The sequence below is a fragment of the Phallusia mammillata genome, chromosome 5 (assembly GCF_965637545.1).
Source record: "Phallusia mammillata chromosome 5, kaPhaMamm4.hap1.1, whole genome shotgun sequence".
In the NCBI taxonomy this organism is placed as follows: domain Eukaryota; kingdom Metazoa; phylum Chordata; class Ascidiacea; order Phlebobranchia; family Ascidiidae; genus Phallusia; species Phallusia mammillata.
The window spans coordinates 5,636,826-5,650,874 of NC_137256.1; the positions used below are offsets into that span (position 1 = coordinate 5,636,826).

At 36.9% G+C, this 14,049-nt stretch overlaps 3 protein-coding genes across 3 annotated transcripts; 1 reads left to right on the forward strand and 2 right to left on the reverse strand.

Moving 5' to 3' along the window:
* The first annotated feature begins 225 nt into the window (after nt 1-225).
* Nucleotides 226-2,861, forward strand: LOC145228024 (uncharacterized). The gene is made up of 9 exons (XM_080092995.1): nt 226-591; nt 649-764; nt 827-934; nt 992-1,152; nt 1,223-1,369; nt 1,428-1,592; nt 1,652-1,749; nt 1,865-1,951; nt 2,411-2,861. Exons 1-9 carry the CDS (start codon nt 403-405, stop codon nt 2,609-2,611), a joined length of 1,272 nt encoding a protein of 423 aa, XP_079949121.1. The 5' UTR covers nt 226-402; the 3' UTR covers nt 2,612-2,861.
* LOC145228025 (uncharacterized) lies at nt 2,848-5,059 on the reverse strand. Its single transcript, XM_080092996.1, has 2 exons — nt 4,555-5,059; nt 2,848-3,611 (listed from the first exon to the last, which is right to left on the reverse strand). Exons 1-2 carry the CDS (start codon nt 4,772-4,774, stop codon nt 2,848-2,850), a joined length of 984 nt encoding a protein of 327 aa, XP_079949122.1. The 5' UTR covers nt 4,775-5,059.
* Nucleotides 5,060-8,289: 3,230 nt separating this feature from the next.
* Nucleotides 8,290-13,801, reverse strand: LOC145229234 (uncharacterized). The gene is made up of 14 exons (XM_080094534.1): nt 13,694-13,801; nt 13,484-13,554; nt 13,383-13,398; nt 13,191-13,301; nt 13,001-13,077; nt 12,788-12,940; nt 12,627-12,699; nt 12,421-12,564; nt 12,233-12,346; nt 12,047-12,163; nt 11,336-11,475; nt 10,752-10,889; nt 10,224-10,292; nt 8,290-9,731 (listed from the first exon to the last, which is right to left on the reverse strand). Exons 1-14 carry the CDS (start codon nt 13,752-13,754, stop codon nt 9,669-9,671), a joined length of 1,347 nt encoding a protein of 448 aa, XP_079950660.1. The 5' UTR covers nt 13,755-13,801; the 3' UTR covers nt 8,290-9,668.
* Nucleotides 13,802-14,049: the final 248 nt, after the last annotated feature.

Here is a 14,049-nt window from a genome sequence, read left to right on the forward strand (position 1 = left end):
CAAAAATTTATTATGTAGCTGGTCACTTTACTGCATACGGAGATGCCAGGCTGATATTGGTCCTGTCGAACATTAATACTTAAAAGCCGAGCAGCCTATGTGTTTGCAAGACTTCAAACATATGTATTTTTAAGTTAGATAGTTTCCCACAGCAAACTGCTTGCTCCGGTAACAGTCCACACGGCTATGTGTTGTGTTTATACACAACTACACAAAATGATTGGTCCAGGTTGTTAAGGTCATGCGAAATGTAATTACTGGTACTTGGTCTCTAAATGTACAAGCAACATTGCTTTGGCAAGAGTGGGTATTTCCCTAATCCAGAAGCGGCCCTCAAGCGCGGCGACTGTGCACATATCAGGCTTGTGACTTTGTTTACCTTGCCTCGTTAGCTGGTACAACATGTTTCGAGTTTGCACTCAGGATATATGCAGCGTTCGTTTGTTAGCAAAGAGTTGCTCGAAACGGTCGTCTTCTGTTTCAACAATGTACCAACTTATTGGCGGGGAGCTGTCGCCCTACACAGCAAAAGTCAGGTCCTATCTTAGATACAAAAAGATTCCATTTGAACCAGTTCAAGCGACTGCGGATGTAGGTAATGTCAAATAAGTCAGATTTTAAAATATCAAATTCTCTATTGTTTTGCAGACGTATGCAAGATTTATTAAGCCTAAGGTGCGGTGGAGTGTTATCCCTGTTCTTGTAACACCAGACAAATGTGTCATTCAAGATTCAACAGAAATAATTTCTTATTTAGAAAAGAGGTAATACAACTTTTCATTGAATTTTTTTATCATTTTGTTAAACATTCATGTTAATCTTTTAGGCATCCAAATCCAACTATACTTCCACAAACACCAAGGCAAAAAATTGTTGCCTCACTTATTGAGTTATTTTCTGATGAATGGATGGTGCAACCAGCAATGCATTATAGGTGTAATTTTGTAAATGACTTTTTGCAAAATGAAATCTAATTCATGACTTTTTCAAGATGGTCTTTCAAAGAAAACATGCCCTTTGTACAAGAGGAGTTTGGAAGAATTGCTTTTCCAAGTGAAAGTGCAAAAAATCGAAGTGAAATTGCCCAAATGGTTTACAAAAAATTCAAAGGAATGTTGCCGACCTTGGGAATTACAGAGAAAACATTTTCAGGTGTGTAACTACATGTGTTGGTAGGAAGTTATCCAATTGCAGCGTTGATTTTTGCAAAATAATCTTGTAGCAATTGAGAAGAGTTGGGAATCAACGTTAGATGATATGTCTCGACATTTTGATAAGCATCCATACTTTCTTGGTGGTCAACCATGTATTGGTGATTTTGCTATGGGTGGAATGATGTATGCTCATCTGTTTAGAGACCCAATGCCTGGTAAATGACTTTTGTGTTATAAACAAAGACAAGACAAACAAGTGTAATTTGCTTACAGGATTTTTAATGAAAACCAGAGCACCACTTGTTGCTGCTTGGACAGAGCAAATGAACGGGCATCTGAAACATGCTAATAAATTGCACCTACATGAAGTGGATGCAAATGGTTGGATCATTCAAGAAGTATTGCCTCAAGAGAAAAGAGAGTTTTTGCCAAATGATGGTTAATAGTCACAAATTACTGAGCATCTCAATATATACTAAATGCCATATGTTTTGCAGAAATTCCAGATACACTTCTTCCCATTTTGAAAAGATTTTTTACAGAATTTGGGCCTGTTCTTCTTAATACCAAAAAGCACCTAACAGTGTACATTGAGGTCAGTTTTGTTTGCATCTGTGTAAGTTTTGTCACAAATAGTATATTTTGAGTGTAAATAAAAGCTCATTTTTGACTTGTGTGTATTTAATATTGTACTTATTTATTATTTGTAGGAAAATGTAACTCCTAACAAAACAAAGTTACCAAGAACTTTGGGGAAAAATCCATATACAATTGGTGATGCAACTGAGATGAGAGATGTAAGTCACAACTCAAATTTTAAAAAAGTTGAGAAAAGCATGAGTTTGTAAAAAAAACAGTCTTTCTATATCTAATGTAGCCCCTTTGTTAAATTGTAATATGTTTATACTACTGTACTAGTAGCAACACTTTTTATCAGATTTTAGCAAACTTTTTGTCCCACCCCTTTACAGCTCAGCCATAAAAAAACTCGACGTTTTATGCTCATTTACTCACACTGGTTTGTCAAAGTAGTCAACATTACAAAACAATTTTCCAAGTTGCTTATGTTGGACTGTTAGAGAGGTATACACCCAACTTTCTCTTGTAACAGTATTCTGTTCAAACCGACTAGATTTTTCAGTGCCCCTAAAATCTCTCATTTATTTTGGCCTTGTGCATTGTTGCAAACGCCGCCCCCAGGGGTGCAGTGGAGTACCTCTGATTTCTGTAAACTTTTAATTTGTTACATCTCTTAGATGTTTCCTTTCAACGTGTGGATGTGGCAACATGTTGTTGATTTGTATCAATCCTTGCCCAGTGCTGATCAGGCATCTGTGCTTGAATTTGTTAAACAGTTTCCACATGGAAGTGATATTGTGGCTGCTGATTTAAATAACTGTCGAGTTACAAGAATATCCAATTTCCTTCATGCTGCTCAAAAACAATCCAAGTTATGAGATTCTTACTTTTTTATTTTTGTCAGCAATAGGCTTAACGCAAAGTCATTACTCATCATGCTTATTTGTACTGCAAGTTAAATGCAACATTGATCACGAACTAATTTACTGTGAATCATTTACACATTGCTGTATCTTATTTTTTTCAATTAAACCATGTTGTGTCACCCATTTGATATTTTTTTTAACTTATTTTCCTACGGGTGTTTACAAAAGCGAAGTGTAAAAATAAACGATCACGCATAAAGTACGTCTTGGTCGTGCATAAGGAATACAATCTCTTTATATTGTCTGTAGCGTACTTCGCGATGGCTTTTCCACATGATATACACGGTAGCGAAAAGCAGCAACGTTCCAAATACGGCAATCGACGTTAGAATACCATATGCATTTTGTACACCGTCCCGATATTTTTTTGAAACCAGAGTCGAAACATCGGTTAAACTTGTACTTCCATTGCTTGCATTATTTGGAACAAAGAAAACAATATCGGTTGAAATCATACTTCCATTGTCTGTTGTTAAATACGAACTGGTAACATTTTGCTTCGTAGGTGCGTTTTGGACCACATTCACTGCAACTGCAAAAGTTGAAGGTTGAAAGTTGTATGAATCTGATTTAGCAGTGACACTTGTTGCTGTTGTATCCAATACACGGCCAGCTGTTGTCATACTTAACGGTAAAGCTGTAGAATTTGATAGCAAAGGTCCATTTGTACTGTTGTCGACATGTGGAAAATTTAACCAATTAGAAGAAACTGGTGCAGAAGTTGTGCTGGCAAATTTTTTTGGTGTTATGCTAACGGTCGTAGTCGTTGGTATGGTTGATGTTGTAGCGATTGGAGGCAAAATGAAAGCGTCCGAAGTAGAATACAGGTAATAATCAGTCTTTCGAACCGACTGGCAGCCAAGTGCGGTGTTGCAGTGAGCCGTGAAACAGTTCGTCGCTTTGCCTATCAGCTCTGAGCGAATTCGTTGGAAAACAACCACGTTACATCGTGCTGCAACAAAGACCGACATGATTTAATATTGAAGCAGCATTTTGTTTAATCAAGTCATTTTATTGAATCAATTTACTCCCGCGAGAAAATATTTGATTAACTTTGTATTTGTTTTAACTTTTTAGGTGTGTTTACCCCCTTGGCCACTTTTTACATAAACGCTACCCAGCCTTCGAGTTTTTTTTTTCTAATCGAACTCCTTCCCTTTTCAAAAAACGGAAAATGGGCAAGTTCATTTTAGCAGTGTGCTTCCGTGTGTGAGTTACATTGATAATGTAATAGGCTATGAGCCACTTCCATATTTCCAAAAAAGTAAAACTTGTGCTTCCAAATATTTACCCCTAACGTGTGTCACATTTACCCTTTCGGGTTTCAATTTTTCCCCGTGTAATAACTATAAAGAAACCTGAAGGATTTTAGAAAATCTGTAAATATTCTGACATTAAAAAAATCTACGTTGTTCATGTTAGAGGGGTCACATCTAAAACTGCGGGCCCACTTGGCCCGCTAGGCCCAGCACTTGGCCCGCCTCATGCAAGTATAAAAACTGCGGGCCGGCTTGATAAAGCCGTGGGCACGCCTGTCACATGTCATTAAATTTTGATTTCGACAAGATCTGAACGGCAAGCAATGGATGTAGTGGGCCCGCAGTTTTTCCTTGCGATAGACGCGACAAGCACAGGATATAGTGGGCCCGCGGTTTTTCGATACGAGAGGCGGGCCAAGCACTGGATATATAGTGGGGCTACAGTTTTTATACTTGCAAGAAGCGGGCCCGCAGTTTTCCAATTGCATGAGGCGGGCCAAGTGCTGGGCCAAGCGGACCAAGTGATCCAAGCGGGCCCGCAGTTTTAGACGTGACCGCATGTTAGAGTCGCCATGTGCGAACAAAATAACTATTTAGTACTTTAGTACCGCTAAAAACATAACATTTGCTACCCACCGTTGGCGCAACACTCAGTTTTGCATTCCAGTACGTTGCTAGCGTGGAACGACTGAAGCAATACCAGGCCCCGTCCCCCAGCCGATGCTGTAAACTCAAGAGATGTTCCTGGTTTTAGCGAGAACAAACAATGTCGAGACGAGGCAGCAACTAATCCTTTGACAGCGAAATCCAAAATGGCCAGCAACAAAAACGACAAAGCTTCGTTTGGAAATCGCATCGTCTGCTGGCTATTGTACAAGTTATAAATCAGTCCATAGTTTAATTAAGTATGTACTGTATGTTTATCGTAAGGACCAGAGATTGTACCTAAAGCTGTAAATAAGTAACATCCTAAAACTAGTCAAAAATTTTACAACTGTAGTCGGGTAAAATCTTTTCTATCAGCTATGGCGAAAACACTTGATCCAAATCTCAAAAATCAACACACTTTGCCTGACAAAATGACTATTGTGAAAATCTTTCTGTTGTCTGACTGGCCATGGTTCACTTCAGAGTGAAAGCAAATACTTTTTCGTGTTTGGTTTGCCTCCATAGCTCCGGGTCACATACAAAAACCGTCGGCCGACTTTCTTTGTGTTGCCTGTAATATCCGGGAGACGTTGACACAAGTTGTTATGGCACCTTGTCCCAAAGTTGGAAAGAACACTGCTCGTCTAAAACTCAATTGGCTGTAGTTGAGGTTTCACGTTCCGCTTCGGTTGGTTTGCATTCGAACGATGCGTGGGAAACTACCAGTGCTTAGTTTCGCTAAGCAACACGGTTAAGGTCTATCTTCGCCGCCATGGTTTTGTGTGACAGTCTGACAGACCTTAACAGTAATGCGTGTTGCCGCAGACACCAACCTGTTGCATAACAAACGTAGTCTAATTTTTTGCATTACTGAATTGTGACATCACGCAAACTCTTTGTAGAGAGATACTTTTTCGTTTTTAATCTGTTGTTTGAATCTTTTCATATTGATTTTCAAAGAATATTTTTTTGAAAGTGTACTCAACCATTACACCCGGTCTTCTATTTTTGCAAATAAATGACTATGGTCGGTTTGCTTTGTTTCAAGTCATTTGGTACACAATCACGCAGGATAACGCTTGGAAAAGATAAGAACTTGACAATTTTAAACCAGTTACTTTTACTGTCAGTCATAGAGATGATTAAATCACCCTGGTTTTCGCCCGTTTTGGGGCGTTTGTTGCATGTCTTTTAGTGAAGCTAACTAGGCGTGTTCAGTAGGAAACGAAAAACAGAACACTTATTTGCAACTTTTGAGTTATTGGCGACATTTACCGATAATTTTATTTAATTGTGCTTACCACTAGGTGGAAGTAAAGCGTTGCAATGGCGAGTTTCCGTTTGAATTTTAAAGAATGAAAAGCCCATGTAATTACACATGCATGTATATTTAGAATATGATGTTCACATAAGCCCTTTCTCGTTGGTTTTTGACTGTAAATTTGAAATCATATCGGTACGTTGGTGTGAACTGGTAATGTATTGTGTGCATATTAATTGTACTGCTAACTTTATTTTAGATCTAGTCGTCGGTCATTTAAAAATATATATACACGTATATACATGGTTATGTTTCAGGTATTACGCATCTTCTGTGTCTTATTCTAACATATTCTAATTGTACGCGAATGATGTTGCCATCTATACAGAATCTTCGGTGACTTGTGATATATAATATACAACACACTGTTTGTATTCGTAAAATCGTTTTCCAAGTGTCTAGGCAGGTTTGGAAAATGGAAAATTTGTTACTTGTTTTCTTTAAATTTGTCATTTGTTTTCTTTTGTTACAGGTCTGTTGAAACGTTTTAGTGTGGATACAATACGTTTGTACAAACTTTTTACAATTCCAGGCATGAATCACGACTTTCAAGAGGAACAAATCCACAACGTATATTTGTTAATCATACGAGAACGGCGCAGTGTTGAAATATTACCACAATTCTGAAATGTTTGCGAAACGTGAGTAAAGTTTTTCGCCAGTGCGTCGTCCACACAACAAGGAACAAACAAGCCATGCCAGCACGAATGCTTTTGTTTGCTAACGTGCTCACGTGCATAATGACGTGTAGCCTACGTTGTTTGAGCAATGTTGCAGATAATTTTAGAACGCAAACAGGTACAGTCATTCGCCGATAATAATGCATCGAATGTTTTATGGCATCTCTTAAAAATATATTTGTATGTGTGATAAATTACGCCTGCTATGTTTGCATAAATAAAAGGGGAATACGAATTTTGGTGTTCTTTCGGTTTCTTGTTATTTTTGTCTTTTTTCTGTGTGTTTTATCAGATTCATATTCATCACGCTGTATATTTAGGGATATAGAGTCTTTTGACCTGCGAGTGCGTTTTGCGAATGATTTTGCAGCACACTTAAATACAAGGAACGTTATTTTACAGCATTGATGTAAAAACATACGAAATTCTCGCATCGAATTTCCATTTTACACACGTTTCGCAAACTGTAAAGATTTGTTTTAATTTCAAACCTTAAATTGGCAACCTTTATGTTTATTCCAACAAGGATTTGTTTTCAAAAAACTTCAGGATTGTGTTGTTTTCCTGACAAACTTGGATGAAATGCGTGAGAAACGACATAAAAGATGGTTGTGTCGAAACAATAAAGCCAAACGATTACCAACCGACTATTTCAGACTGGAATTTATTATCACTAGTTTTTACCATTCGTACACAGTTGAACTTGACTGTCTTGCTGTTTTGTTATGTTGTTAGGAAGACTAAACAGTGGTAAATAGCCCATTAATCCCGAATTTGTTTTAACTTGCCTTAGCAAGGCCAGTTGTTTTCCTTCATGAAAAGCCCTAACTCACATAACAGGTCGTAAAGGTCGTATTTATCAAGTTGCTTAGTTTCTTTTTCGTCTTCAAACATTTGTAAGTCAAATGTTACGACTGGTTTATCCCATAGAGCAAAGAAGCTCCGTTTGCGCTCCTTACTCAAAGTCTTGCGAAACTGCCTGTGGGCCTGCTTTTGTCACTTTAATGATGCCAATTCGCTGTGCTAATGTCGTAGGAATGCATTTATGTTACTGGAATGTTTGCTGATCAAACTTTGGTGCGGCCACCGCTGTTCCCAGCACCGATAACCACGAAACAAATAAATTTTATTTCCAGGGCGCCAAGTCGATTTTTGTGAACATTTTACAATCGCATTGTTCGAAAAATTCTTTGTTGCGTCGCAATTCCACTTTGTTCGTTATTGAAAAGAAACAATGTTGGTATTTTGACGTTTAAATTTGAATTACAACTTTGCTTAAAATTGGTGTTTACCAACCTTTACGTATGAAGTTCTTACAATGTACATATAGAGCCTTAATTGGGTTTAATTTTCTTGCGGTGCTGTTTGTTGCCCTGTGCCTACTTTTTAAATGCTTTTACAACTTTTTGTGCAGCAAGACACAATTGGCATTAAAATAAACTTTATCATTTCTCATGCCAAAAAAATTTTACAATCACTGATTTAAATTACAATTTCGCGTAAAAGCATCTGGTATCACTATTAAGGCTTGATAAAAACGGTTGATAAAACAGTGTTGTAAATACACCAACCGTTTGTTTGTTCCACTTAGTGGTTTGTTTCTATTTTATTTAGAATCGGATTAATCTTAACCTGCCAGGACATGCTGGCATCGGTCTAGGCTAGGCTCAAAGTTTACAAAGCTTAGCAACCGTTGAGAGGCTGTCACCCAAGAGACCGATATTTGACAAAGTGTATTTGCGTATACTTTGGACGCGTCATGGAACAAACAAAAAGTAAAAAACTAGAAATGAAGGGGAAAACCACTAGTGATTGGAACATATATACGAACACAGTAGAATTAAGCAACACGTACATAAGACATGATTGGTTGAAAAACGGATTACTTGTGTGGTAACACTGTTGACAAATTAGAAACAGCAGCTCGAAATAAGCGAATAACTGACAAAGTGCTACGTTTTGCTTCTGCTGAGACACAACACAAGATAAATATTGACAGGATTTGGCATTAAAATTTTCATAATAAATACATTTTTTATAAATTACAAAATTAAAATATCGACACTAAAATTATTTTGGCACTTGCAGTAATTGAACTTCAAAACACACAATGATAAATTAATGACAGTGTTTTGCCCAGTAACATTAACAGCTTCAATTGTAAACACACAGATTGCATCAATTCAGTAACTATTGCAAACACAGTTTCATGCGTAAAAACAGCAGTCATAAACTTCAGAATTGCATTAAAAAAGAAAAATAAATTCAGAGGTATGTCCCAAGGTTTTCGGAAAATAAGCATGATTGCTAAAGGTCGGGCCTTGTAGGCAGAAATCCAGCCCACAAAACGCGTCACTTTGCAAACACCGAACTCAAAAGTCAGGACGATACTTCACGTACGTATCTAGTGACGTCAAAACTTTGTGTACTGAGGCTTGGCCCCTCGAATATAATTGCTTGCCCCGATACAGCGTGTAAAAATAGCCCGGTTGAAGTTCAATGGCAAACAGCAAAGCGCACGTAAGCAAACAACTGATAAAATATCGAAGAACGAGTATTGGACATTTTTGACAAGATATCGGAAAATAAGTTACTATTCTTTAATGAACCGGTTTAAATTTTGATGCAGGTGAACTGCATGTTTTTCAACCATGATGACACCTCATAATGAATCTATTCTAAATGACACCGAATGACAACGGAAAATGCGTTTTTGTTGATAAAAACTGCAACATGTATGATGGTCTAATAATAATAAACATCGTGATAGTGACGAAAAAAAAGTTCTAGATGTTATATTGGACTGGACATGCAGAAGTCTTGTTCTTTCTAGTTTTATAGATGAATTGCGAAATAATTGCTGGGTGTTGTCACAATGGTGATAGACGTGAAAAAATAAACCCAAACCTGCTTCACTGAACAACTACCTTCATTAAGACATGTGTCATGTCATAACTGTTAACATAACAGCAAAATAAATTGGTTAAAAAAGGCTAAGGAGGACGAATATCGGATGGGAGTGCTGGCAATTTACCCGTGTAGATTCTTTCATAGGGGCGGTTAACGATTGTCCTTTGGGATAACGACAGATTTATCTTTCCTTAAAAGTAGTCCCGAGATGGCGGTGCCGTTGGCGAACTTCGTTTGCTACTCGATCGCCTGGTCTGTGAATGAAAGCAGGTTCGTTAGAGGGTTCGTTTATTCATCTATCAGTGGTCGTTTCTTTTAAGTTGTGACAAAACAAAAATCACGGACATCAGAAGTAGCATGGGACGGGTTGGAAATGAACCTGCTTTAAAGTTTAGACCCAGTATAGAGATTGTTTTAGGGTATTTCCAATTTGGGCTTAAAGTCTTTCGTTTCAATATCGTTTTTACATTATTTCAAATTTCAATATTTTAAACTTATCAAACGAAATTGGAAACAACATTGCGTTGAATGATTTACAATTTATACCATTGCATAAGTTCAACAAACATATACAGGAAGGAAGGCAGGGGCAAATGTGTGTAGGTTTCGCACATATTTGAGTTCATAAAACGACCATGAGGAGAAACGGACGAGTGATTTTGATTAATGAGCTAAGATCCAACAAAGACGGTGGATATTTACACTCGATTTACAATTTTTTACAATTATAAATATTTTTGTATTACCTTATCTACTGTAGCGTAACCATAGTTGTTGTACGCACCACCCAAGTCTCCATCACTATCTCGTCGAGGCTGCAACAAAAAACGTCAAATATATTAATGTACAAAAAAATGCAAGTATGAAACCAGTGTGAGACCGCATTTTATTGCAGTTGCAAACGTTTTTACCAATCTTCTACATACCAACGCGCCATAGGTAAAATAAATCTGTTTAACAAACACACAGTAAACCGCAGAAGACTGTTGTTAACTGAAAACTGTAAATTCAGCCACATTATAACAAAGGCGACATAAACCTTAACTACCGCAAAACATATATGGTATTTTGATGTTGCAATGATCAACTAATAACCTGGTTAACCGCGCTGATCGAAGTACCGAAAATCGTCTATTCTATACCGAAAATCATCTATTCTAGGTTAGTTATTTTTATGTTACAATGGTCGAGCACTAACCTTCTGAAACGAGCAAGCTGAAAATTACAGCAAAACATGTATAGCTATTTTAATGTTGCAGTGACTGGCCACTAACCTGGTTAAACGTGCTACTCGATGTGGGTTGGGCAGAAGCTGAAGGGCGAGGAGCGGCCACTGGGTCGGTCACTGAGCTGGTCAAGTAGCTTGGCAGTTGAGCACGCATCATTCCGGGTTGATATTCGGAAAATGGGTTCTGCATTAAGAAATCAATATATACAAGTTGATACAATTTAGAGTAAAACCGTATTGGTACACTATAGTTCAGTACGATAAGCGCGTACAGTAGATATATAAAGTAGGCAAACTATTATATCACTTTGGTTTAGGAATGTAGTTATTCATTAACGCACGCACTAGGTCGTAAATTAGAGCGAAACTGGTGTTTCCCTAGCTTACAGGATTAACCCCACAGGCCTATCCCGGTAATATTTACTAAACGTGTGTAGGTTACGTTGTTAACTTCAAAAAAGCATACTTATTTGTACAGACATTCCGTAATCTATATTAGTGGACATGGGGACTGTGTTCATAATTGTTTAAAATTTCCCTACAGCGAAGCAATAAAGTCCCTTTCAAATCCTTCAGCAGGAAAAACCAAAGGGCAGAAATACAATAAACTCTGGTATGAAAATTACATACCAAATCATCCAACGGCTCCTCCACTCTCTTGTGTTTGCCGTTTTTCTTTTCTTTGCGCTTGTAGCACACAAACACGATAATAAGAATTATAATGATCAGGCCAAGACCAGAAGCGACGATAGTAAGTACGAACATCCATGCTATCAAATAAAAGTGGGGTTAGGGTAGGGTTACCAACACGTGGCTCTTTTGATAAATATATATGTGCGGCCCAAAACATTCAACAGAATACCTTTACCAGCTTTAAAAAAAAGCATGGGTGGAATGCCTAATATACTCCTGATTATTGCAATTTAAGGTATTAAGGTACGTTTTTTGTCAAGCGGCTCCGACAGTGCTACATTTAGGATTTTTTAATTAATAGCCTCTTATAGCTTTAAAGGTTGGCCACCCCTGGGCTAGCAAGACGACCGGAATTTCCCAGGCATGTCCGGAAATAACTTTCCAAAACAGATTTTATATTTGGAATTTGAGGGTCCATTATAGACTACATTTCTTTCACAAAATCCGTCCTAGGGCGATAAACAGAGGAGGAAATAACCTTACACTGCTAATGCAGAAAACCAACAAATCTGTGCTTTTTCCCGTATTATGTAAAACAATGTTTCAAATGCTTCAAACATAGTTATTTAAATAGTCAGGACTTTTGTTGGTCTCGTCTCGATATGGTAACCCTAGATTAGGATTGAAGTAAAGTAAAACGAAACTTACGTTGGTAGCAGTAGTCGCCTTGAAATCCCCACATGCAGTTGCATTGCTTAGATGTAGTGTTGCAGGACCCAAACGGACTGTTACAATCTGAATCACCGTTGCAAGTCGGCGCTTTTGCTATGAAACAAAATTTTCTTACATTTACCAAATTATGCTTGATTTGTGAATGTTTTTAGATGTACATACCCTCACACGTTTCACCCTGAAAGCCGGGGTCACAACGACACATCCGGGTATTATTGTCACCATGAAAACAAATGCCTTGGTTGTTACAATAATCACCGTTTGCGCATTCTTTATCTATAAGAATAAATTACAAGCATAAAAGTTTAACCATGTCTTTAATATAAAAAAACAAATAACATAATACACACCATAACACGTTGTTTCATTTAAAGTGTAGCATTCACTTCTGCAAGTGCAAGTTACATTTCCAGCTGCAGTTCCTTCACAGGTTGTTGTTTCGTTATCACAGTACCCATACCATTCACTGCCACTTTGACACACCAAACTTCGGTCTAAGATGGAATGAGTGGTTAGCCTGTTTTACTTAATGCCAATATAACAATCATTTGCTTACTTATTACAAGACCACATGACCGTGAACAGTTGACTTTATTATCAGCAGAATTCTTGCTGCTATCACTACAGTTCTGTAAATATTTGTACATGTTAATAAAATGTTACAATGTTAATATTTGTGGGAAACATTTAAACATAAACTTAATTGATTATACTTACACATTCAACATTAAATGCATCTTCCACTGTTTTTTCAGTTACAGTTTTGTCATCTTCATACAGTAACAAGTAATCTGCTATAATACTGCCAGGCTCAGTACTTAAAATGGTCACATTAATGAAAAAATCAGTGTCCTTGTAAATGTTGTAAACCTGGAAAAAACAAAAAAAATAATGCACGACTTAAACAGCAAATGATTTACTTTCACTTACAGCATCATAAGCTATCGTACTAGCGTTGGCTTCAAAATAAGTTTCTTCCAAAACAATTCCACCACCAAATTCTTTTACTGAAATAAAAGTAAATGATCAAGTTAGAGTCAATTTTTCTTCTAAAGAATATTTGATGCCAATTTTTACTAAATTTTCTCAACTATAAATTTATACTGACTGAATATTTTACCTGCAGTGCATGTCTCAGATATTTTTGTAAAACCACTTTTGCATTCACAAGTGCAACAATCATTATCGCAAACAGATTCTTCATTATCCCCACAGGTGGTAGGTTCACATCCTTCAAAAATCAATAACACATAAGTTTGTAAAAATTACCACTTTAAATGACCCCAAAAAATTTGCATGTTAACACACTTACCAGATCCACCAGAACCCTGAAACACAAAAAAAATTAATGGTTGATAAATTTATTTTGACAACTTTGAAAAGTGCTTCTTTATGTAACAAAACATTAATTACCGTAGTTGCCCGACTTTGTATCCAGTCTTCATTCATCACATTTATTAAGGATGTTTCATATTGTTGAACATCTAAAAATAAAATAGTTGGCACAGTGTGAATTTGTACAACATTTATACACTTTGGATTGTTAGATATATTTATGTTTTAGATTTTATCTACTAAAAAGCCGGTTAACAAAGTGATATCAATTAATATACAGGTACTTACCCATAGAAGCAGCACTTGTTGCAAAAAATATCCAAACAGCCAAAACTTTCATTGTAGTCATACTGTTGTTTTAATGTCAAGTTTTAAAATTTATTTAATATTACGCTTCTAAATTCCTTTTGGATAATGATAATTTATTTGCTGATTAAAGTTAAGTTACGTACGTTTAAAGTTATAATTTAATACAAGCCCTTACAACGAAAAATTGTTAGCTAAGCTACGATTTACAAAAGGTTGTAAAACATGCTGTTTAGACACACAAAGGAGCCAAGATCCAAAACAGCCTATGATCGACAGTTTCTTTACCACCCTGTTTTATCGCTTTGCGATTTTGAATCACTGGCAAATACTGAGGC